Genomic DNA, 26,375 nt, shown 5'->3' on the forward strand with positions numbered 1-26,375 from the left:
ATGTGCTTCCTTCTCTGTAGTTATTGTATAATTTTGATTTCCATAAATGTTTTGCATGTTTTGTTGTTGCCGAAATATTTTGTTTATGATGTTCCCGTTTTTCTCCGATCCAATGAATGAGTAGCAGGTCTTCGGTCTGGAAATAGTCGGGGGTTGGGGGAAGAAAATTTATTAGGTTTAGTAAGTTTCGTAGGATGACAGCCGCTTATCTCACGCGGTTTTGAGGCAAATATTCACAATGTATGAGACATGGAAAGAGCCAGATTATCGTAGGATGATTTGCTTGTTTCGTGAGGCCAGATTCAAGGTGATGGTACTACTGGTACCAGGCGGGAAGGAACAGGTTCTTTACGTAATGACGATTGACTGACCTTTACGTAAAAAGTTGCACTGGCATCGAAGAAAACTATGAGAATCACTTTCATACTGGACTGAGACTGCCATGCTTTATTAGGGCACAGAGATCATTTGCTAATCCGCCGTCATGACTGTACGTCATAGTCTCAAATCCAAAAATTGTCGGAAATATAACTACAATTAGCTGAGACTGGACTCATACTAAATATTTCTTGATTTTCGCGAACTTGGTTTCGTGCCTTTTCATGCTTATCCGCAGATGAGGCAAACAGAATTTTACATATCTGTATTTGTACCGTGATGCTGGGTACTGGAGCTCCCTACATGCGGGAGTGTGCGAGGTTCAAATAGCTTTGAGCACTATGTTTCAAATGGCTCTGAGCACTATGGGACTTAACATCTGTGGTCATCAGTCCCCTAGAACTTAGAACTACTTAAACCTAACTAACCTAAGGACATCACACACATCCACGTGTGAGGCTGGATTCGAACCTGCGACCGTAGCAGTCGCGCGGTTCCGGACTGAGCGCCTTAACCGCTAGACCACCGCGGCCGGCTGAGCACTATGGAACCTAACAAAAAAAACAAAAAAAAAGATTCAAATGGGTCTGAGCGCTATGGGACTTAACTTCTGAGGTCATAAGTCCCCTAGAACCTAGAACTACTTAAACCTAACTAACCTAAGGACATCACACACATCCACGTGTGAGGCTGGATTCGAAGCTGCGACCGTAGCGGTTGCACGGTTCCAGACTGAAGCGCCTAGAACCGCTCGGCCACTCTGGCCGGCGGTATGGGAGGTACCGGTGTTAATATCCAACTAGTAGCTTCCATTTTGATTGTCTATCAACCAGGAAGGCAGACACTAATCACTATCATTCAAACTTTGTTACTATTATTGTGTAATCACTGATTTCCACCAGAAATCGGCCAGAACGCAGCATTTGCTGTGCAACACAATCCGCCCGTTCGATTTCCACACCAATGCCACCCATACTGCTGCATGCCCAAAATCATGCTACAGGTAAAGCACTTTAAAACCTTCGTCCAGTTAAACTGGTCATGAGTCCTAACGTCAAGCAAAATGATAATGATTTACTCGCTGTATTTCGCCATCGCCGAGAATTGAGGGGAACTTCATCGGTAGAGTACATGGCATCCCTCCTATCAGCACACAAAACACACGACGTGTAAACGTGGTGTACCGCACGTCGGTAGCCGAACATTGCATTCTGGTGGATCTTCATGCTGAAAGAGATAAGCACGCGTCATTATGCCGTGTCCGATGCGAAGGCGAGTGAGGACCTCTTCGTCACTTCTCGGTGATCGAAAGGAAGTACGCCATGGTCGACTAGTCTGTTCGACTGCCTGCAGCTCATTGTCGGTCAATTCCAGCCACTGTCTTTCCCACTCAGCGAACACTCACTTTGTCACCTACGACTGCAGTAATATTTAACTTAAGATACACTAACGGGGTTGTACAGTATCCATAATGGACGAACTTCATCTAACACGTGTCTCCTGTAATGATGCTTTGCATGAGAGTTTCGCTTATTAACAGGAATTTCAAGCCATTACCTTGTTTCATCTGCGTCTCCGTCAGCAAACGACGAACAAACTTCCCTGCAACATGTCCACTTTCACGATTGAAAGCTTACGATACAGTTCAACCTGTATATTCCAACATTTTCTCCAAGTCGTCTGATAGAGGGCGGGTACCGCGCACCAGATGCTTGATTTTGTGAATGTGTGCGCCAGTAATTCAGGTCGAAGGTTTTCCATGTTCAGTGTCATCTTTATATGATTGACGACAACTTTTGAGCTGGAAGAACCATGCAGTAAATCAGGCATTGCAAAATACACTGCCAGAAAAAAAGACTAAGGCTCCGAGAATACATGGTCGGATATCAGCGTAACTTTTGCAGACGTGCACACTTTCGGCCGATATATAAATGATCAGAGATGCAGTTCTCGGTGACAGTTACAACGGTCACCAAAGCGCGATAGCATTGTTCGTGTTTAGGGTTATTAGGAGACCTGGCAGGGTATATAAGGGGCTTGAGGAGCATCAGATGTTGAGTGCTTACCGTAAAGGACACGGAGACGCCGCCTGCTCGTGTAAGACTGCGGTATAGCACCTGGCAGAGTTTGAAAGGGGCGTCATTGTGTTTCCGTTTGGCTGACTGGTCGAATCGTCAAATATCCAGACTGGTGGGGCATTCGAATGTGACAGTGGTCCCATGTTGCACTTCGTGCAAACGGGTTGGCAGCTACACTCATCATCAAGGTTCCGGTCGACCACATCTGACTACGATAAGGGAGGATCACCGTATTGTCCATAAAGCATATAGAACCCATTCACATTTGCATCTGCCATCCAATAAAAAAAATGGACATTCTGTGTCATCCTGCAGTGTTGGTCAGAGACTGGCAACAGCCGGACTACGGAATTATGGTCCCATGCGTAGCCTGCCGTTAACACCACAACACAAACTATTGCGTTTGGAGGGGTGCCATTACCGGGAAGCATGGACTGGCGATGGATGGCGTCGCAATCCGTTCGACGATGAATCGTGGTTCTGCACAGCCTCAGACGATCATTGCTGGTGAATATGGCGGTGATGTGGGCTAAGGTCCCAACTCCCATTGGTTTCGAGAGGCACAATGGTAAGTCACGGACTTCCAGCATTTTCAAGTGTTACCTTTCATGTGACAGTATCGTGCAGCCATTTCTCAACAAGACGATGTTCGTTCACACATGACACGCGTCTCTATGAAATGTTTTTATGATTATGAGGTACTCCCTTGGTCCACAAGACCCCTGATAGATGTGGTAGACCAACTAGGACGTCAGCTCCACCCCGAGTGCCAGTATCAAGGTTTTCAAGGACAATTTACAACAGTTGCGGGCTAGCTTGGCTAACGAGAGTATACAACAACTTTATGGCACATTTCCCAACCGAATCAGTACTTGCAGCCATGCTAGAGGTGGTGCAACGCCATACTGATAAGTATGTCAAACAGCTAAGTTATTTGTAAATTTTGATCTATTTTGTAATCACTGAAATTGCAACTCATGGTCTCTCAATCCATGAAGCTTCATTTCGTTTCCTCCTCCATTTCTGCTTCATTTTTTTGTCAGGCAATGTAAAAACACCTATGGAACGGTACGATATCAACAATAGTATGACTCAGAAGGTTATGGTAGATATTGTGCTGCCAGCGGCACATCAATGGGAGGCTTTTCTGTAGCTTAAAGAAAAAGAAAAGCAGTAGGGTAGTTTTTTCAACAGATTTCGTATGAGTGGGTTCCTAAATCGCAGTAACCCATTCAGGCAAAGTTTTATCTTTCTGTATGGTACTCGCAAGCCTGGCGCAGAACTGGCGTCGCTTGTCCTTTGCTTTCGTAGCTGCTTTAACACCGCCCTCTCTGTGTGTCCACAGGCTCACCGGCTTACGACACTGTGCGACCACTGGCCTACCAGGACGCCAAGGTGTTCCTACTCTGCTTCAGGGTCAGTGACCCAGACTCCCTCGACAATGCCGTCAACAAGGTCAGTTAAATATGTTTTATTTTCCTTATTTTACTTTTTCTTTTGTTTTTACATTTATGAGACCTTTCACAGATCCAAATGCCAATTGCATTTATCCATATTGCGTTGTTTTCTCTTCTTTTCCCTCCACTATACCTTCATACGTTCACTGTGTTTTTTCCTCTCCTCATCCCATTTTTAACTTTTTTTCTTGTACATCCAGCCTTGGAATTCTTCTATCTGTAACAAAATTAATCTAAACTAATCGTACAAGTTATTTCGTCTCCTGTTGTTTTATTTCTCTGTAAATCTTTCTTCACCTCTTAAATAAAACTGACTTCCTTTGACAAAGTTATTTGAGGATCTGTTCAATTAACCTGTCATTTATTCCGTATGAACGACCAAAGAATATCAGTCTCCTCTTTCTTACTTAGTCTGTTATACTCTTTCTTACTGAGTCTTATAATTAATACGTTCTAATATATTTCAGCGTGACATCTATACTTCTAGTAGTCTGTCGTTTTTTAGTGGTCTCAGAGTTTTCCCTCCAATTCAGTTTATACAACTTGTAATTCAGTGTCAGGCGTTCACTGGTATACAGGCATTCTGGTTTCACCGCTGTATTGTAGTGCTTTATATTAAGGTTTATAGATAAGCGTTCTTTTGTTGCAAACCTTCTTCGTGACATGTTCTAGCTCTTTCCGTCCTGTGGAACATTTCCTACGTCACAGATATCTCCAAATCATTTACTTGGATTATTTCTCCCAAATATTTTTGAATTTCCTTACTTTTTCTATTTGACCAATATCTGTTACTCAAAACTTTGGCGATTTCTTAAAAATGTATGTGATACTTTGTTTTTCTGCAGAAATTCTTAAGCTTGTTTTTGGCTGCCGTTTTCAGTAGACTTAGTTGTATCACAGCATTTTTAAACTGTCTGAAAGTGTAGCAAAATGATCAGCAGACGCCAGACAATGTGCTTCAACATCTTTGTTTTTTCTCTCCAGCACTACTTAATTTACTTGCTAATTCTGTTCCTTTTCCCCAGTATTATTGGCGAAAAATCTTACGTGCCTACAAGTTTTCATTTCAGATTCTTACATTTTCTCAAGAATGCAATTGAAAAGAATTGGAGATAAGCCATCGTCTTGTCTCACGAACTGAATCCATTTCGTAGGGCTTTGATTTTTAACCAATAAATTTTATTTTTGAGCTTTTGTTTGTCGGAGTTTCACATATTAGATTAACTAATTTAGTACTAACGGTAGTAGTAGTTTCCAGGGGATGCCATCATTAGTATTCTTGTTCCTGGGAACAAACTTTATCGCAAATTGCAGGTTGTTAGGAATTAGTTAAATGTTCGTTTGGCAATGCAGATACCTATCGCGTTTTATTCGAATTAAAATTCAAAACTGTTATTCAGGAAAGACCACATTTTTATTCTATATGTTTCTTAGTATAATGTGGACTTCGGAATATGCGTTTTGTTCTCAGTCTGATACTGAACACATGCTTTCAGCACGTTCTTTAGTCACATTGAGAACATGGTTCCACGTTGGTTAATAAACTGACACACAGATGTGTTGTGCAGAGTGAATAGCGAGTAAATTTTCCTTGTTTTCTACCTTCCCTGGTTCCGGCTCTAGAGGAAGAATGGGCTGCCATTCCTCCACAAATATTCAATTACGTCACTGAATGTGTCCCCAGCTAAGGTCAAGCTCTCATAAAAGTGAAATGTGGACATACTCCATATTAATATCGAGTAATAGGTTTCCGGATAATGTTGATCAAATAATGTGTTCTAGGTGTAGAATTGTCCCTGCAGCAAGAGTGGGATCGAGGTACTGTGATCTGACGATCATTATGAAGAACTGTATTTCACACATCATCGCTAGCTGAGCGAGAGCTAAGACCTGCTAACACAAATAAATCTCGCGATCTGCATGACTGGATGCTTGTTGTTTAAGACCGTGTGCGTGGAGAATCTGGAGGAGGCTTTTATCCAACATTAGATGCCCAATGGGTGAGCATAATGATGATGGTGATATGATGATGATGATGAATGAGATGAAGGTATTTGGAGGGACAGCAAATAATGTGTCGTCCTTGTGTTGAATTTATCGAGGCAGAGTAAGCGTACACTGAGGAGCCAAAGAAACTGGTACATCTGCCCAATATCGTGTAGGGGGCCCGCGAGCACGCAAAAAGTGCCGCAACACGACGTGACATGCACTCGACTAATGTCTGAAGTATTGCTGGAGGGAACTGTCACCATGAATTCTGCAGGGCTGTCCGTAAATCCGTAAGAGTACGAGGGGGTGGAGATCTCTTCTGAACAGAACGTTGCAAGGCATCCCAGATATGCCCAATAATGTTCATGTCTGGGGAGTTCGGTGGCCAGCGGAAGTGTTTAAGCTCAGAAGAGTGATCCTGAAACCACTCTTTAGCAATTCTGGACGTATGGGGTGTCGCATTGTCCTTATAGAATTGGCCAAGTCAATCGGAATGCTCAATGGACATGAATAGTTGCAGGTGACCAGACAGGATGATTACGCACCTGTTACGTGTCAAGAGTGGTATCTACACTGATCATGGGTCATATATGACTCCAACTGCACACGCCCCCCACCGTCACAGAACCTCCATCAGCTTGAAAAGTCCCCAGCTGATATGCGGGGTCCATGGATTCATGAGGTTGTCTCCATACCCATACACGTCCACCCACTCAATACAATTTGAAACGAGAGTCGTCCAACCAGGCAGCTTGTTTCCTGTCATCAACAGTACAATGTCGGTGCTGACGGACCCAGGCGAGGAGTAAAGCTTTGTGTCGTGCAGTCATTAAGGGTACACGGGTGGGCCTTCGGCTCCGAAAGCCCATATCGATGATGTCTTCAGTCGTCGTTGGTCCCTTTCATGCAGGATCTTTTATTGGCAGCTGCGTTGACGGACATTTTGTTTTACCGGATTCCTGATTTTCACGGTACATTCGTGAAATGGTCGTCCGGGAAAATCCCCGTATCACCGCTACCTCGGAGACGCTGTTCCCATAGCTCGTGCGCCGACTACAACTCCACGTTGAAACTCACTTATATCTAGATAGCCTACCGGGAAAATCCCCATTTCACCGCTACCTCAGAGATGCTGTTCCCATCGCTCGTGCCCGACTACAACACCACGTTGAAACTCACTAATATCTAGACAACCTAGCATAAAAGCAGCAGTAAACGATTTAACAACTGCGCGAGGCACCTGTCTTATGTAGGCGTTCCCGACCGGAGCGCCGTATTCTGCCTGTTTAGATATGTCTGTATTTGAATACACATGCCTATACCAGCTTCTTTGGCGGTTCAGTGTATGTATCTCGGAGGTAAAGTCGTACAACGCACCTGTTGAAATATAGAGAAACAAATGGCAGTGACTGTGTTTTACTAAAGGCAAAAATTTGACATACGTGTGAAATTTTGGTCCGACGGGGACTACACGCTCTACAATAGCTCAGAAGTGTTGCAAAGGCGCCTGTACTCCGCAAAATGTTAACACGTGTGTGGCTGTTTGTGTACTGTGGAATGTATAGAGCTCATGTGGTTGATTAAGAAAGGCGCGCACGCAGCGAAAATTGCCCGTTGAGACGGCGCCGACAGGAGGCTCTCGGCGCTCCTTTTATGGGCCCACTTTCACTGGGGCGCGTGCCCTTCTCTGACGCACAACAAGCAAGGCAGCGGCGCCGTCAGATCCTCAGCTCTGGTAACCATGTGCCACCGTGGCGAGGCATCTCATCTGTCGGTTGCGATGCAGCGGACGGAGGACAGTGTCGTGTTTCTCAAGGAGAGAATATATAAATTTAACTCTTAGTTAATCTTTTCTGAAAGTATTTAACTGAAATGTACCCTTGTACGGAGGTGGATGATAAACAGTACAGACAAGAAGACAACAGAAGATTCTTAAATGTAATGGTAGACAGTTCAGATAGGTCGATCGTATAAATGATAAGAAATTTATGTCACATTTGGAGTAACGGAAGGGATCACTTGGGTGAAAACATTTTAAGTAATCAAGGAATTAAAAAAAAAAAAATGTCGTGTGGCTAGGGCCTCCCGACGGGTAGACCGTTCGACGGGTGCAGGTCGTTCAATTTGACGCCACTTCGGCGACCTGCGCGTCGATGGGAATGAAATAATGATGATTAGGACAACGCAACAACCAGTCCCTGAGCGGAGAAAATCTCCGACCCAGCCGGGAATCGAACCCCTCCCCTTAGGATTGACATTCTGTCACGCTGACCACTTTTTTTTTTTTAATCTCATTTTGTTCGTTCCATTCGTTGTATGAGCTTGGGGCGGACGTCGCAAGACACCCGTTTCAGTTCGTCGTTGATCCATTAACTCAGTTTTTTAATTACAGAAGGTAGCTAACCCTCTGACCGAACACGCTGAGTTACCGTGCCGGCACCAATCAGCTACCGGGGGCGGACAATCAAGGAATGATCAGTGTGGTAATGGAGCGAACCCTGTGTTATTCAATTTGTGCTCAGAGAGTATCTTTCGGGAAGCACTGATGAGACAGAAAATGGCGGAAAGGTTAATGGAGTCTTCTTCAACAACATTTGCTATGGTCATGGTACACTGAGGTGGCAAAAGCGATTTGCATGTATACAGGGTGGTCCATTGATCGTGCCAAATATCTCACGGAACAAGCGTCAAACTAAAAAACTACAAAGAATGAAACTTGTCTAGCTTGAAGGGGGAAACCAGATGGCGCTATGGATGGCCCGCTAGATGGCGCTGCCATAGGTCAAACGGATATCAATTGCGTTTTTTAAAATAGGAACCCCCCATTTTTTATTACATATTCGTGTAGTACGTAAAGAAATATGTGTGTTTTAGTTGGACCACTTTTCTCGCTTTGTGATAGATGGCGCTGTAATAGTCACAAACATATGGCTCACAATTTTAGACGAACAGTTGGTAACAGCTAGGGTTTTTAATTTAAAATACAGAACGTAGGTACGTTTGAACATTTTATTTCGGTTCTTCCAATGTGATACATGTACCTTTGTGAACTTATCATTTCTCAGAACGCATGCTGTTACAGCGTGGTTACCTGTAAATATCATATTAATGCAATTAATGCTCAAAATGATGTCCGTCAACCTCAATGCATTTGGCAATACGTGTAACGACATTCCTCTCAACAGTGAGTAGTTCGCCTTCCGTAATGTTCGCACATGCATTGACAATGCGCTGACGCATGTTGTCAGGCATTGTCGGTGGATCACGGTAGCAAATATCCTTCAGCTTTCCTCACAAAAAGAAATCCGGGAACGCCAGATCCGGTGAAGGTGAAGGATTGTAGCATGGTGCTTCGGCGACCAATCCACCTGTCATGAAATATGCTATTCAATACCGCTTCAACCGCACGCGAGCTGTGCGCCGGACATCCATCATGTTGGAAGTACATCGCCATTCTGTCATGCAGTGAAACATCTTGTAGTAACATCGGTAGAATATTACGTAGCAAATCAGCATACAAGCACCATTTAGATTGCCATCGATAAAATGAGGGCCAATTACCCTTCCTCCCATAATGCCGCACCATCATTAACACGCCAAGGTCGTTGATGTTCCACTTGTTGCCGGCCGAAGTGGCCGCGCGGTTCTGGCGCTGCAGTCTGGAACCGCGAGACCGCTACGGTCGCAGGTTCGAATCCTGCCTCGGGCATGGATGTGTGTGATGTCCTTAGGTTAGTTAGGTTTAACTAGTTCTAAGTTCTAGGGGACTAATGACCTCAGCAGTTGAGTCCCATAGTGTTCAGAGCCATTTTTTGTTCCACTTGTTGCAGCCATCGTGCATTTTCCATTGCCCAATATTGCATATTATGCCGGTTTACGTTACCACTGTTGGTGAATGACGCTTCGTCGTTAAATAGAACGCGTGCAAAAAATCTGTCATCGTCCCGTAATTTCTCTTGTACCCAGTGGCAGAACTGTACACGACGTTCAAAGTCGTCGCCATGGCTCCACGGCGTGATTTAACAGATACTGATCGTGTACATTCTATTTCGGAAGTTGTGTTCCGTTAGGGAATTCAATCTTCCAGTGTCACGCGTCTGTTGAAAATACCAAATTTCAGGCATTACCTCTCACCACGAACACTGCAGTGGCCGACGGCTTTCTCTTAGCGACAGAGAGCAGCGCCGTTTGCGTAGAGTAGTCAGTGCCAACAGACAAGCAGCAATGCGTGAAATAACCACACAAATCTATCTGGGACGTATGACGGACATATCCGTTAGGACAGTGTTGCGAAATTTGGCGTTACTGGGCTATGGCAGCAGACAACCAACGCAGGGTCCCTTTCCTAATAGAACGACATCGCCTGCAGCATCTGTCCTGGGCCTGTGGCCATGTCGGTTGGATCCTAACGACTAGAAAACCGTGGCCTGGTAAGATGAGTTCCGATTTCAGTTGGTAAAGGCTGATAATAGGATGAAAGTGTGGTGCAGGCCCCACGAAGCCATTGACCCAAGTTGTCAACAAGGCGCTGTGCAAGCTGGTGATGACTCCATAATGGTGTGGCCTGAGTTTACGTCGAACAGTCTGGGTCCTGTAGCCCGACTGAACTGATCATTGTCTGGAAAAGGTTATGTTCGACTACTCGGAGATCATTTGCAGGGATTGATGGGCTTCGTGTTCCGAAACAAAGGTGGAATTTTTATGGATGACAGTGCGCCTTGTCACTGGGCCACAATTGTTCACAATTTGTTTGAATAATAGTCTGGGCAGTTGGAAGGAATGATTTGGCCACCCAGATCACACGACGCGAACCCCGCCTAACACTTATCAGGCATAATCGAGAGGGTATTCGTGCACAAAATCCTGCACCGATAACACTTTTGCCATTATGCACGGCTATAGAGGCAGCATGGCTCAATATTTTTTCAGGGGACTTCCAACGACATATTGAGTCCATGCCACGTCGAATTGGTGCACCACGTCAGGCAAAAGGAGGCCTGTCATGATATTATCGCCTCAGTGTACAGTATTGATTGCAGTTAATTTAGATGATCTACAATAGCTCGTAAACGCAATAGGAGACTTCAGAAGTAATCCAGATCTGAACATCAACGCCAAAAAGAGAAAAACGTTTTAGTGTTGTTCAAATGGTTCAAATGGCTCTGAGCACTATGGGACTTAACATCTGAGGTCATCAGTCCCCTAGAACTTAGAACGGATTAATTCTAACTAACCTAAGGACATCACACACACATCCATGCCCGAGGCAGGATTCGAACCTGCGACCGTAGCAGTCGCGCGGTTCCGGACTGAAGCGCCTAGAACCGCTCGGCCACCGCGGCCGGCTATAGTGTCCACACGGCACGCCTACTCCTGTACAGTTGCTAATCTACGAGCTATTGGCTTCTTATAACAAAGAATAGACGAGATTAAGTACATTGGAAAGTGTCTCTGTGGACTTAAGATCACACATGGAGATACGATGTACATCTGGTTTCATAAACTCACGTACAGAGTGTTTCACAATTCATGTTACGCACTTCTAGAGGTTGTAGAGGGGACTTAGTAGATCAAGTTTTACATGGGAACCCATGTTCGTAAATTCAACCAAATACCTAGGAACAACTTAAATTGGAGAAAACACACAGAAAATATCGAGGGGACGGCGAACCAAAGACTGCGTTTTACTGGCAGAACACTTAGAAGATGGAACAGATGCGCTAAAGACACTGCCTACGCTGCGCTTGTACGTCACCTTTTGGTGTGCTGCTGCTCGATGTGGGATCCTTACCAGATAGGATTAACGGAATGTACCGAGAAAGTTCAAAGAAGGGCAGCATGTTTCGTATTATGGAGAAATAGGGGAGCGAGTGCCACGGACATGACACTGAATATGGGGTGGACATCACTGAAACAAAGGCGTTTCTTGTAGAGGCGGGATCTTCTCACAAACTTCAACCACTCACTTTCTCCTCCGAGTGTGAAAATATTTTGTTGACGCCGACCTTCACAGGGAGAAACGATCATCATAATAACATATGGGAAATCAGAGCTCACACGGAAGGATGTAGGTGTTCGTTTCTCCACACGCTGTTAGAGAGTGGAATAACAGAATTATTGTGATAGTGGGTCGATGAAACCTCTGCCACCTGCTTAAATGTGATTTGCAGAGTAGCCATGTAGATGTAGAAGATGTCTTCCAAGTACGCTACAGAGCGTCAAGTTATAGGCGTCGGTGCCTGTAAATATACGTATATGCAAAAAAATGGTTCAAATGGCTCTGAGCACTATGGGACTTAACATCTGAGGTCATCAGTCCCCTAGAACTTAGAACTACTTAAACCTAACTAACCTAAGGACATCACACACATCCATGCCCGAGGCAGGATTCGAACCTGCGACCATAGCGGTCCCACGGTTCCAGACTGTAGCGCCTAGAACCGCACGGCCACACCGGCCGGCTACGTATATGCAATGAGATTCCTTGATGATGTGACAAACTTTCGAGGAGGACGTATAAGGATAAATATATCAATTTGAAGTAGGGATCTCTGTACCGGAAACGAACGAGCCGAATGTTGTAAGCACAAACCCTTTTGATACCTCTGACAGTGGAATACATGCACTGGTACTGTTGTTGCTAAGAATGTGGGGTATGAAAGCTTCAGATGCGGTAGAAAGGACCAAGACAAGAGAAATGCCTAGTAAACTTGGGCTCTAAAATGCATACCTGAGGAGCTACGAACACTTGTTAGCCATGTTATCTAGTGTGAAGCTTATCTCCTCTATTCAATAAGTTCTCCTAGTTCTTAAGGTATGAATTTTAGAGACCACGTTTAGTAAACACTTTTTCTTGTTTTGGACAATACTACCACCTCTGAAAGTTGCATACACAAGATTCTTAGCAACAGCAGTATCGGTATACGTGTTCCACTGTTGCTTGTAACTTTCGGCCAGAGAGCCTTACCTCATATTGAAGCATTAATCCGTCTCCAACATTCTTCAAATCCTGTAATATCATCACAGAACCACATTATATATATATATATATATATATATATATATATATATATATATATACACTCCTGGAAATGGAAAAAAGAACACATTGACACCGGTGTGTCAGACCCACCATACTTGCTCCGGACACTGCGAGAGGGCTGTACAAGCAATGATCACACGCACGGCACAGCGGACACACCAGGAACCGCGGTGTTGGCCGTCGAATGGCGCTAGCTGCGCAGCATTTGTGCACCGCCGCAGTCAGTGTCAACCAGTTTGCCGTGGCATACGGAGCTCCATCGCAGTCTTTAACACTGGTGGCATGCCGCGACATCGTGGACGTGAACCGTATGTGCAGTTGACGGACTTTGAGCGAGGGCGTATAGTGGGCATGCGGGAGGCCGGGTGGACGTACCGCCGAATTGCTCAACACGTGGGGCGTGAGGTCTCCACAGTACATCGATGTTGTCGCCAGTGGTCGGCGGAAGGTGCACGTGCCCGTCGACCTGGGACCGGACCGCAGCGACGCACGGATGCACGCCAAGACCGTAGGATCCTACGCAGTGCCGTAGGGGACCGCACCGCCACTTCCCAGCAAATTAGGGACACTGTTGCTCCTGGGGTATCGGCGAGGACCATTCGCAACCGTCTCCATGAAGCTGGGCTACGGTCCCGCACTCCGTTAAGCCGTCTTCCGCTCACGCCCCAACATCGTGCAGCCCGCCTCCAGTGGTATCGCGACAGGCGTGAATGGAGGGACGAATGGAGACGTGTCGTCTTCAGCGATGAGAGTCGCTTCTGCCTTGGTGCCAATGATGGTCGTATGCGTGTTTGGCGCCGTGCAGGTGAGCGCCACAATCAGGACTGCATACGACCGAGGCACACAGGGCCAACACCCGGCATCATGGTGTGGGGAGCGATCTCCTACACTGGCCGTACACCACTGGTGATCGTCGAGGGGACACTGAATAGTGCACGGTACATCCAAACCGTCATCGAACCCATCGTTCTACCATTCCTAGACCGGCAAGGGAACTTGCTGTTCCAACAGGACAATGCACGTCCGCATGTATCCCGTGCCACCCAACGTGCTCTAGAAGGTGTAAGTCAACTACCCTGGCCAGCAAGATCTCCGGATCTGTCCCCCATTGAGCATGTTTGGGACTGGATGAAGCGTCGTCTCACGCGGTCTGCACGTCCAGCACGAACGCTGGTCCAACTGAGGCGCCAGGTGGAAATGGCATGGCAAGCCGTTCCACAGGACTACATCCAGCATCTCTACGATCGTCTCCATGGGAGAATAGCAGCCTGCATTGCTGCGAAAGGTGGATATACACTGTACTAGTGCCGACATTGTGCATGCTCTGTTGCCTGTGTCTATGTGCCTGTGGTTCTGTCAGTGTGATCATGTGATGTATCTGACCCCAGGAATGTGTCAATAAAGTTTCCCCTTCCTGGGACAATGAATTCACGGTGTTCTTATTTCAATTTCCAGGAGTATATATATATATATATATATATATATATATATATATATATATATATAGGCACTGGCGCCTGTAACTTTGACGCTCTGTATCGTCGTCGGATACGTTTCTGGACATGTGTTCCTATGTAAAGTTTGTTCTACTAAGTACCTTCTACAACCGCTGGAAATGTGTAATTTGGATTGTGAAACCCCCTGTATATTGTATCAAACCGGAGAAAACAGAACGGCGGATGCAACCTATTTACCACGGCTATTTACAATCTTGATCCTGCCTTGTCTCCATTGGTCTATGCTACACAGACCCGCAAGGTTATCTGGTGTTACTGCTGTTAACATATGACATGAGCTCATACTTGCTTCGATTTATTTTACCATATGTGATACCCTAATCGTGCCACCTAAAACCCACTTACCAACAGTGCGGCTGGTCCCGGCGGAGATTCGAATCCTCCCTCGGGCATGGGTGTGTGTGTTTGTCCTTAGGATAATTTGGGCTAAGTTGTGTGTAAGCTTAGGGACTGATGACCTTAGCAGTTAAGTCCCATAAGATTTCAGACACACACTTACCAACACTATACTGGTCAATCTGAAGATGCATTGCGTTAGGCGAAACACGCATTATAAATAAATAAAGCAATAAAAGCAATTCGGCAACCAGTAAACCACAATGTCTTAGTTATTCCGCCTTATGTTCATCGATGTGCAACTTGTCCAAGTAACAGCAAATAGAAAGGCTTGCACAAGGCGGCAGAACAACCTAAGGAGGGATTGCCCAGCCAGTAATGCCATAGGGTGATTTTATTTCATAGTGAATGCGCACATATTTTACCTGAGGGCGCTGCATTCCTTATGTACCTTGTTTTATAAGTTTTACATCTTTGTTCCTATGCACAAGATATTAATCAGTAGGTCACTTGTTTATTTTTCACATCAAAACCCATCTTTACATCTTTCATATACATTGCAAGATGCATCCAGAAACATAATAATGAATTCTGTGCACCAAAACAATCTCTCTGAGGAACTCACTGTAAGGAAAATCCGTAATATAATCGGTAAAATACCTGTCCACCCTGTATAGGACAGTGTTACCAGAACATCACAACAAAGAGCAGTAATCTGAGCCAGTGTCGACAGAGCTTTGATAGTACAATGCGAGTCTTGTATCTGTTCGTGACAGAGATGGAAGAAGCACCCTGATTGCCCCAATTGGCTGCCAGTGTCAGTGTTTTATGTTTGAATTGGATGCAGAGAGCGGCAGCACTGCAACGAGAAGCTAGTGTGGCTGTCAATAAAAGCGTTCTTTGTGTGTTTAGTGGTGCCATGTGAAGAGGTGTGACTGTTTGTCTGAGCTTCTTCTAACAGCGTTGTCTCTGTACTGTTACCAGTAGATGTGACAGCACTGCATCAGCACATTGTAGTCCTTTGCGAAGGCTAATAACTGTAGTGAATGCTCTCGTAGTGGTGACCAGCTTGGCGGCAACTCAATGGTGATAGTGTTTAGCTACCAGTAACAAGATTGTGTATTTTGTAATGATACCTATACGAGTCTGACAGCATTGTGCCAACTCACCAGTGACCGTGCTAGTTTTCCAGTAACAGAGTTGCCTTATTTTTCTTGCAGTGGTACCCTGAGATCCGGCAACACTGCGATAATACACCGGTGATCCTGTGTGGCTGCCAGAGTGACCTCCGCACAGACCCTACCACCGTCTCCAGCCTCGCCAAGCAGAGGCGCACACCTGTCTCCTCTGAACAGGTGAGGACCACAAGTTGTCGCCCTCTGGTGATACTGTAGTGGACAGTGCAGATTTGGTTTTATATTAGAGCTGATGCTGACAAACATACTTATTGATTCCTATTTGTACTTTACCACTGTTGCCTGTAACGATCAATATGTTGCATGTCAGGCATGACTGGTTAAATGCTGTACAGTTATCTAATTGCCTGAAGCAATGTTTGTAATTCTAGTTATTATGACATACCCTTTTTTTGTCATATATGGATCAAAGGAGGAAACAGTTTCGCATCCCCATCGTTCTTCAAGCAAGTAGTATCTTAACATGCCACATGTGGTCCCCACCAAAAAGTGCCAGGAAATACATGACAAAATAGGTCCTTCTCAGATGCCTGCTTAGAAGAATTTTTCCCAGGCAAGCATATATTATACTGCAGATTGCTTAAAGAAATTACTTAACTTACTACTTTGGCTGAAGCCCAGTTAGGATGTAGGCTTAATCTATATAATTTTTTTAAATTGTGCATGTTCAAGCTACTGGCCGCATATTCTAGGGGAGGAAAACCAACCTGATTTACAATGGTGTGATGTCCTTCAATTCATGAAGAAGGACACTAGGTTGGCTCCTACAATGTGCCTATGCCTGTCTCATACTTCTCAGAATACACCACACAGTCAAAAGTATGTGCATGTGGTATCTCCACCCTTCGTCGTTGTGACAGCTTGAACTCTGCTCAAGACACCTTCTATGAAGTGTTAGAATGTCTCTGGAGGAATGGTAGACCATTGTCCCAGAGAAGGTAGTGATTTTGGTTGTTGAATTCTGAAACAAAGTCGACTTTCGAACTTATCCTGAAGGTCTTCTGTTGGGTTCGCATATGAACTTTGGCCATGCCAGTCATTTGCAAGGCATTATTGACAACAAACCATTGTCTTACTGTAGAAGATGCTTCATGATAGGTTGCATAGTCATACTTGTAATCTAACCCTACCGCATGTCACTATTAAAATTCTCTGATTGCACAAATTTTGAAAGCTTCGAGAGGCATAAGATATACAAAAGAATAACTTTTTACTTATCTCCATTATCATTGTTGTTGTTGATGGCTGAAAGTCTTGTCTAAGGGTACATTCTTGCAGCTGAAATTTCGATTTTGTAGGTTCCTGATGACTAAATAACTGATGAAGATTTGCCTGTATTTTTCTTGAATTATACTCTTTGTCACATCTTTCTACATCACACTGTTTTTACATTTTCCACATTCAAAATAACCAATAATTACATTGTTGGTGACAAACTTAGAAAACATCTACTTCCATTAGAGGCACGCCCACCACTCCTTACATTCTGCAATGCTCACATTATTCCAAAGAGTTTACAAAGCAAAAGAGTTTACAAACTTTCTTTACCACAGAAGAATCTTCGCTAAAATACATCATTATTTTGTAAATCAAACTAGAAATAAATTTAATAACTACCATTAGATTGTGCAATTAATAATATGAATTTTATATATGCCACAAATATTGTAATTTTAATTAACTTTAAAAGAAGAGTAATTTTAACTGTTAGTACATATCGATTGTAACACATTAATTTCTTTTTTTATACATTTTCACCTGAAATATAATACATCATATACAAAATCGTATGAATTCCTTTAATGAAACAGCTGAGATAATTTTAATGTATGCAAGAATCGATAGTATACATGGTATCGCTTATCGCTATAAAAAAGTTAATGTTAAAGGAGGGTGATTCATTATATGCTCATACAAGCAATCAATGTCTCTGAACTGTTTCTCTGCTGTACATATTATATAATGCTGTAAAATGAGTTAATGTCCTTCCACATGTACCATTTTTGTAACCATGATTGGGGGACTAGACCCCAACCACAAAAAACTCCCCCATCCAGAACGCCACGAATTGTGTACTTATCTGTTGGCACCACGCATGGTGGCAGGTAACGTTCCCCATGCATTCACAAAGCCCAAACGTTTCAATCAGATTGCCGCAGGGCTTGATTTAGTGTGATTTAGCACTCGAAATCACTCTCCAGTGACGTCACTCTTTACACCCATTCAAGCATCACTAAGTATTGACTACAGAAATTCGTAGTTATGCGCCATTCTTTTTAACTCCCCATGTACAATCACTTTGCTAACTGGATTGCTCGTAGAACTGTGGAACTCAAGACTTATTCAGTCTGCTGTTTTCATCCAATTTTTTACAGTTATCCTCTGCCCATCAGTGTATCAGGTCTAGATGGTCTTCATTCAGTGTTGATTGTTGCTTCATGTTTGCTCTTATCAGTTACATCAGCAATAGTCGATATGGGCAAGTTCAGAAGGATTGAAATGTCCCTGATGGATTTATCAGTTACGTGACATCCACCGCCATGTCCATATTCCGAGTTACTGAGCTATCCCTAACCGGTGCATTGTACTGTTACTGCTTCCCCACTAACAACACAATACTTCCCACCTCTTTTTATATTGGCATGTCCACCTCTTGTGGCATCTAGTGATCAGTTCCACATTACAGAGGGTGTCTGCACATTTGTGATCAGATGGTGTAAGCTTGTGTTCCATCTCTAATGAACTCATTACTAAAGGAATTTTTCGGCTGCAGATTGTCTGCACTTTCTGCAGGCTATGTTTCCTTTTATGTACATTTGTAACAAGTAGGACAATATTGCATGTTGAAAGTGGTAGTGGTAACAGTGGCTCATAGTTGTAGCTTGTAGTAGTAGCTTGTTGTTGCTGACTGTGTGAATGGTGTGTTCTGAGACAATGTTCACACAGCCACATAATATAGTTTTGAGATGTTACTGTAAAAGCCATTTTTCTAGAGTAATGAGCTAGTGGGATCCGAGCACTAATAGTTGTTGAATACACACAACACAGCCAGCTGTTTCATAAATAATGGCTGCATCTCCAGCCAACAAGCAAGCAGCTCTCCTGTAATGTCTAGTAGTCTCTCATACATTGAAGACTTTGTATGACTGCACTCTTCCCAACCCAGCAATTCAGCAGCCGGCCACTGTCGCCGAGCTGTTCTAGGCGCTTCAGTCCAGAACCGAGCTGCTGCTGTGGTCGCAGGTTCGAATCCCGTCTCGGGCATGGATGTGTGTGATGTCCTTAGGACAGTTAGATTTACTTAGTTCTAAGTCTAGGGTACTGATGACCTCAGATGTTAAGTCCCATAGCGCTTAAAGCCATTTGAACCAACCAGCAATTTGGGAAATCATGTTCTCTGATATCAGCTTCAAAATGTGATACAGCCTTGCCATGCTCCAACCATAATCAATGTGTGACTGCTAGTGAGATATTCTCTAACATTTTTGTTATTACTTCACAGAGGATGTTACATTAATTTCCTCCACTGAGTGTTTGAGGCAGAAGATACAGCTAAGTCACATGGTTGTGAATAATACCAAGTCACATATTTATGGTAAATGCCTATAGTTGGTGGAACACATGAGTTGCCTAATAATTTTCCAACTCACAGGAATGGCTCTAAGGTCTGTTGAATATTTCTTCCCTTGTGAATTTAGCCTCATCAGTAAACCAAACAAATCTTTGGAAGTATTGGGCTAATACTTAGGTGGATGCAAGCCCGTCTTTTACAGGACTTTTCACACACTGAAGCTCCAGATATTTAGTCCATTGGCCACAGATCTTGTGCTGATGCTGGGCTTGTCCTCACTTCACTGTAACACAGCTTCCTCAAAATGGTTCACACACTACATGGTCTAGGGATCTTATTTCATTAAGACGGCCATCAAGTCTTTGAAATGTGACATAATTCGATAACCTGGACTCTGGAAACTGTTCTGCATACAGACTCCTTGCTCTTCAACAGTTGCATCGAGCCTCCCCATCAATGAGACGCATGACAGCTAATTTGGTTTGAGTATAATGAGTCTTCATGAAGCTTTAGACATCAGTAGAAAATTCTATGCAAGCATATCATAATCAATAATAATGTAATTGTTTGTCCAGGAATATGGACACTACTAGCAGTAAAGGGAACTTACCCATCTAGCAGTAAGATGTAACTGTGCTGCAAACTAGATTTCATTGTTCCCATGTCTTTTTGAACACGAAGCAGTCAAAACGACTGTGAACGTTGGCTTAATGGAAGTCCAGCATCAAACCTTCAATGGCCCTTAGAGGGAAAATGGTACATTGTGATATTTGTGTCACATAGGTTAAGTGTTTTTTTAATATCCTTTTCTCCTCTGGTAATTACAAATTAGTGTATGTAGTATTTTTTACACACTATATCTGTTTGTGTGTGTGTGTATGTGTGTGTGTGTGTGTGTGTGTGTGTGTGTGTGTGTGTGTGTGTGTGTGCATGAGTGCATGTATGGGCATCTATGGTAGAGAGAGAGACAGAGAGAGAGACAGAGAGAGAGAGAGAGAAAGAGAAATTAAATGAGTATATGTGTTTGTAACCACCTGATGATAAGTCCGCTATTTTCTCCAACAGGCAGTGTCAGTTAGCCGGACAATCGGTGCGACGACCTATGTGGAGACATCTGCAAAAGGCGCGATCAAGGCAGTGAGAGATGCCTTTGAAGTTGCAGCACTGGCGGCCCTAGGCAAGCTGAACAAGAACCACGCACTGATGCTCCAGCAGCGTGCCAAGGGGCACCCCTGCAAGAGCAAGCTGGACCTCCGTGCTGAGCTCAAGGGCCGTGCCAAGAGCTGCTGCCTCATGTGATGGTTCGCCAGAGGCGAGCCCACCCACCCGTCCACCTCATGCTCGCCACCCGAGGGAGACCTGCACAACACAAACTTCTGAACGATCATCTCTGTTTGCAGGTCCAGTGTTCGGCCAAAGAACTGAAACTAAAGTAACCACCGCTGTGGGAGCAGCACACTGAGACCTGCTTCTCAAAGGAGCAATCTGTAGGAGATGAACCTCTGAACAATAGTCTTTGTTGATAGCATGTGTATTTGGCCAAAGACATGAAATTGATATGACACACTAGAGTGTGACACACTAGATACCTCTTCTTCAATGGACCCTGATCTCATTTCCAGTCATGTCTGCAGTCAGCTTGCCAAAAAAGGAAATGAGAACTATAAAGCTGTAAGAACTTGAACTGTATCCTATGTAGCATTGTTGTTACTTCAAGGAGGATTGCCCACTTGTACTTAGACTCCTGGTGTCTATCTGCCACTGTGCTGTAAACAATATATGTCAATATTATGTTTCTCCAGAGATGACCCATTCCTCCAATCTCCAGCCTCTCTCAATCACGATTGTTACACTAACATAGGCACCTCTAGCTTTCTGGAGCAATCTATCGACTTAGGGGTGTCTGGAATCATAAAAACCATGATTGCATGACCATTCATCAATGCCTGGCTGCGTATGCAAAGTAAAGATCCAGTTATATTGCTACTCATCTGTCAATGAAAACCATTCAGGACACCACGTTTTGGCGTCATATTATTCATCATGTTGTTTCACAAAAATAATGGCACTTTGTATCCACAAAACATCATTTAAATTAAAATATTTACATTTCTTTGTTATCTTCTCTCAGTAGAAAATCTGTGTAAATATTTTTTTGTATATTATTTCAATTCTAAGGAAAATATTTGCCAGTAATAATTAAGAACTTGCAACAGAACAATGTACAATTTATCTATAAATGGAATGTGACATTTTAGGAACTGATCTGCTTCAGATCTTGACACACAATAGCAACCACATCGCTAGTCTGAGCAGCGAGTTCATTAATTTTGAGCCCACACCATCATTGGTCTCTACTGACACTGTCAAAGAAATGTCGTAATTTTGATATTATCATCACTCTAGCTCCATATTTTGACGCCAGTTAATTCTGTTTTGCAGAGACAGGTAGCAAAAAGGGAAGCTGAACCATAGTTATTAAATTTATAAGCGGCTACATTTCTTCCATAATGCACCTCTCATTATTATGATGATTCGTTAATTTGTTTGTACTGTCATAACTTCAAAAATATCAGAGACAAGGATGGAGATAGCTCTGTAGACATGAGTTAGTATTCTGCAGTGTGAAGACAGACCTTTTCACTACAGTCAACAATATTCTAGTGTTTAATATCTTGTGGTCTTGAAGACATTATGGATTTTGCTACAATACTCATCAGCTTTTTCGTAGTTACTTTGTAGAATTGCCAGAGAATTGATTAAATTAGCTGTAGATGGTGTATGGCTGTGAGGCAGACTCTGAACGTGCTATCTTTGTCTGATAACTACGATTTTAATGATTATAGAATGTAATAACAGATAAATGCTGTCAAGGTTCTTGTTGTTATTGTCAGTACTGGAAATTTTTAAGCAGAACCTTCATTGTGGAGTATGCTACCAATACAGCACCTTTGTGAAATACCTCTATTAATGCAACTGGTTTCAGAATATGTTCATTCGATGTTGGTATTATATGGGGTAACCTTTTGACCTTTCCCCAAACACAAAACACCTTATTTATAGTCTGTACCTGGCCAGAGGTAACGGCATATATATGATGAAATGGAATAAACACATTGAAAAACCACTTTCATTAATACAGAATTTAAGTTACTGCAGAGGCTGTGTACTGATAATATACGCCAAGTGATAAGCAGCTGCAACTACTACAACCACAGCATGAAGAAAAAATGCTAAAATTGCATCTGTAATGATATATAGTTCATAACACATTCACTTTATTGGCAGTACTGAATTAGTATATAAAGGTTTTAGATATTGTGTATTTTTAAATTCTTTGTTATTAGTAATTTGTGACAGTCATCAGAAAGATCCATGTGGGAAATATATCTGCAAGTTGCAATACTTTTTTGCATAACAGTTTATAGAAACTATTATTAATGGAAAAATATTAAAGATAGGAACACTCTGTGTAATTTTTTCTAACAATTACTCATATTTTATTTTTATTTTTGGAGACCATCTGTATGTTTACTAATAAGACGTTTTGTCCATTCTTAGAAAGAATTAAGAACAACCATATAGACACCACACCATACAATAACTGAACAAGCCAATACATCATTTACAACTGACTTGGAGAAGATGTAAGAGCACTCATATGTGCCTGATTATCAATGTTTGGGAAACGTTTTTCAATAGAAATATGCAAGCAATGAAGTACCAGTAGTATGCACTGAAACCAACATTTTAATTACCATAACATACATTTATTATATTTTTAATTTATTATTGTGTAAGAGGGCTTTATTCATTTTGATTTCACAGTAAAAATTTAATACTCACTACGTGAGAAGTGCTAAAGCCTTATAGTTCTAAATTCCAAAGTAAAGATTTGTCATATTTTGATCCAGTTATCATATGATATATAGTAATGTTAAATCATTAATGAAAGGAAGTTCGCTTGAGACTGAAATTGGAGATCTTTATTTTAGTTTGTTATCTGCTCAAATAAAAAGAGTGTTGTTCCAAAATTATTGTAACTGTTCTACATTATTATCTAATTAAAAGGAAAAATGCTTAAATGCACAATTTTTGTATGTGGAAAATATAACATTTAGATTTGTACTTGAATGTATCTTATATCAATTTAAAAAAATCTGAGGTAACAAGCGATTTTTGATGTTACCTTCCGTCCTTATATCATAAATACATGTTGTTGTGCGCACATGAATGGATTAGTTGTGAAACTGTTTTAATAAATAGTTATTTACTGAGAGAATATGCTTTCCAGAGATTGTTCACTCTTTTAATACAGAGCTGTGAAGCAAGTAGTTGTCATGTAGCAAAAACACGAGTATTAAAGATAATTTATCTATAACTTCATATGGATGTTTAAGTAATGCACTGTTACAGAAGGAGAAAATTAGTGTCTTAATTTAACAGATAGATAAATTGAAAGAAAACTTAGTTTTTTATACATGTAAATGTAAATTTCAGAGTGTATGTTAATGGTAATATTTGTATCACATTATAATACTCTTCAAGAAAAAATGAACTGCTGAAGTAAATGGTCTAGATTTTTAATAGTTATTGTAACCGTGCATAAAGGAGATGGTTGAGGAGATACTGCAGAGCAGAGTGTTGGAAATGAAATTAGATTTTGGTTTCCTTGTCAAGAGTCTCTGATTGTAAGCTGAAATTCAGCTGTAAATGCAAATTATAATTATGAGTGCTATTTTTGTATCAGCAATCTATAGCTAAAGCAAAGTCCTAGGAAGTGTTTCTGTATTGTCTGTAAAAAATTGACATTACAAGGGCAATATTTTTCCATGTGTGAATAAAATTTTAATTAATTCCCCAACTCATTGTAATAGTATGATTAAAGTGACCAGAAATAGTATACCACAGACCAGTAGGCCAACTTGAAAATAGGTGTCAGGTATGGGAATACATTATATCATCTTTCTTCATATTTTCACCTTAATCATTCTCCTTTGAGTTGCGTGAACTTCAAAACTTGACTGGAGGTTTCATACCAACTAAAAATCTATTCCCATTATAAGTCATAATTTAGATTGGTCTGTGAAGTAATTATGTAATTCTCTACCACTGCTAAAAAGTACATGACAAAATATCACAAAATCAAATAGGAATTAATTGTTTCAGCAAATTCTGTGGCAGAGTCAAAATTATATGTTCAGTTTAAGATTATCAAGTGAATGTACCTAAAGGAAACATTCGAATTTAGCTGCAGAAGTTAACTGGCTCACTAAAATGTCCTTGATTCAGTCCTAATGGTTATCATGTTTTATTAGACTTAACTAAATACAATTTTTTCCAGAGTAAACATCTAAAAAATATTATTTCTTTCTAGTATGTGAGAAAGCAGAGTACAATGATTGTTCCTGAAACATATCGGCTTTTCCTATTTTACATTTATTGTGTGTGTGTGTGTGTGTGTGTGTGTGTGTGTGTGTGTGTGTGTGTGTGTGTGTGTGTGTGTGTGTGTGTAATAGCTCTTATCATTTTCCTTCTGGCTGGCAGTATACAATGAATTTAAGAATAATGAAGCATATGCTTTGAAATTTCACATGATCCAAATGTTGCCTGAGTTCATATAATAGCTATCATCACAGATCAGTGTCATCTCTAGATACCATAAGATGCATACAAATATGTTATATAAGTTGTATGAAGACAGGGAGTTAATTAGTTATGTCATGTGGATTCACCAAATGCTAGTCAGGAAAACCATACAGATTAATAGTACACTTTTATCTTTGGCATGGTGCTTGTGAAACAGTCACTAAATGACAGGCCACATACAGTGCAGAAGTAAAAGAAATCTTGAAACATATCTATCTGAAACAAAATGTGTATTTCCTTGATAGCTGCAGGAAGGTTTTTTTGCTTTTATTGATGTATCAAAAAACTATTTACATTTCCAATGAAAAGTAATTCAAAAGTGATGACTCCCATTTTTTAGACATTCACTTTTTAAAAATGTTTATCTCTTCTGTGAACAGCCTTCAGTTTAATAATTCTTTCCACACATCATAATACATGGCACCTTATGTCAATCAGTAATACAGCTTTTGAATTTCATGTTATAAGCAAAAGAAAAATATTAAAAAATTCTCTGATTGTCTTACATTCCCTAAGTAGTCATGAAAATTTTTAAGTTATCATTTCCTGGCATTAGTTCCATTTTCCCAGTGAATATTATGAGTTAATCTGGCAGTTAAAGCACATGTATTGTCATTGTTGTGCAACTAACAATCTACAGAATGTTTACTGCCAATATAATAGCTACAGGAATTATGAAAAAGTAAGACATTTTTGCAGTGTACATCAAATTCAATTGAGGTGTGTGAGATCTGCTTGTTGTACATGACTGTGCTCCGGTTGATGGATTTACAGTAGGCGTTTCAGGATGTTAATATGTATTTAATATTGAGATATTGTAAAGTGTAATATTGATGGAATTATTTTGTTGTACTTGTTTATGTAATATAATAGTTAATAAAATATGTTACTATAATTGAAAGTGTAACTTCTTTTTATCTTCCTACACACAAGCTTCCTTCTCATCAATAACAATATTTAATATGAAGTCATGATGAGCAAACTGTATTATATTTTCTACAAGATCATAACTATTCACATATATTCAGCATCACACAAAACAAAAATCATGACTACATGTTAGTTCTACTGCTTCAACCATATTGACTGCATTATCGGTAGCAACAGCCATTACACTCTCATTGGCTGTACACAGCTCTTCGCAGGTCCTTGAGAACGTTTT

General features: G+C 41.8%; 1 protein-coding gene across 1 annotated transcript in view; it reads left to right on the plus strand.

Annotated features, from left to right (window-relative positions):
• LOC124777228 (rho-related GTP-binding protein RhoE-like) overlaps positions 1 to 26,108 on the plus strand; it is a 292,511-nt gene extending 266,403 nt beyond the window's left edge. The window contains exons 3-5 of the mRNA XM_047252553.1: positions 3,802 to 3,911; positions 16,018 to 16,152; positions 20,630 to 26,108. Coding sequence (XP_047108509.1) covers positions 3,802 to 3,911; positions 16,018 to 16,152; positions 20,630 to 20,863 — 479 coding nt within the window. The 3' untranslated portion in view covers positions 20,864 to 26,108. The remainder of the gene's footprint in view (positions 1 to 3,801; positions 3,912 to 16,017; positions 16,153 to 20,629) is intronic.
• The last annotated feature ends 267 nt before the right edge of the window (positions 26,109 to 26,375 follow it).

The sequence above is a fragment of the Schistocerca piceifrons genome, chromosome 2 (assembly GCF_021461385.2).
Source record: "Schistocerca piceifrons isolate TAMUIC-IGC-003096 chromosome 2, iqSchPice1.1, whole genome shotgun sequence".
Taxonomy (NCBI): Eukaryota; Metazoa; Arthropoda; class Insecta; order Orthoptera; family Acrididae; genus Schistocerca; species Schistocerca piceifrons.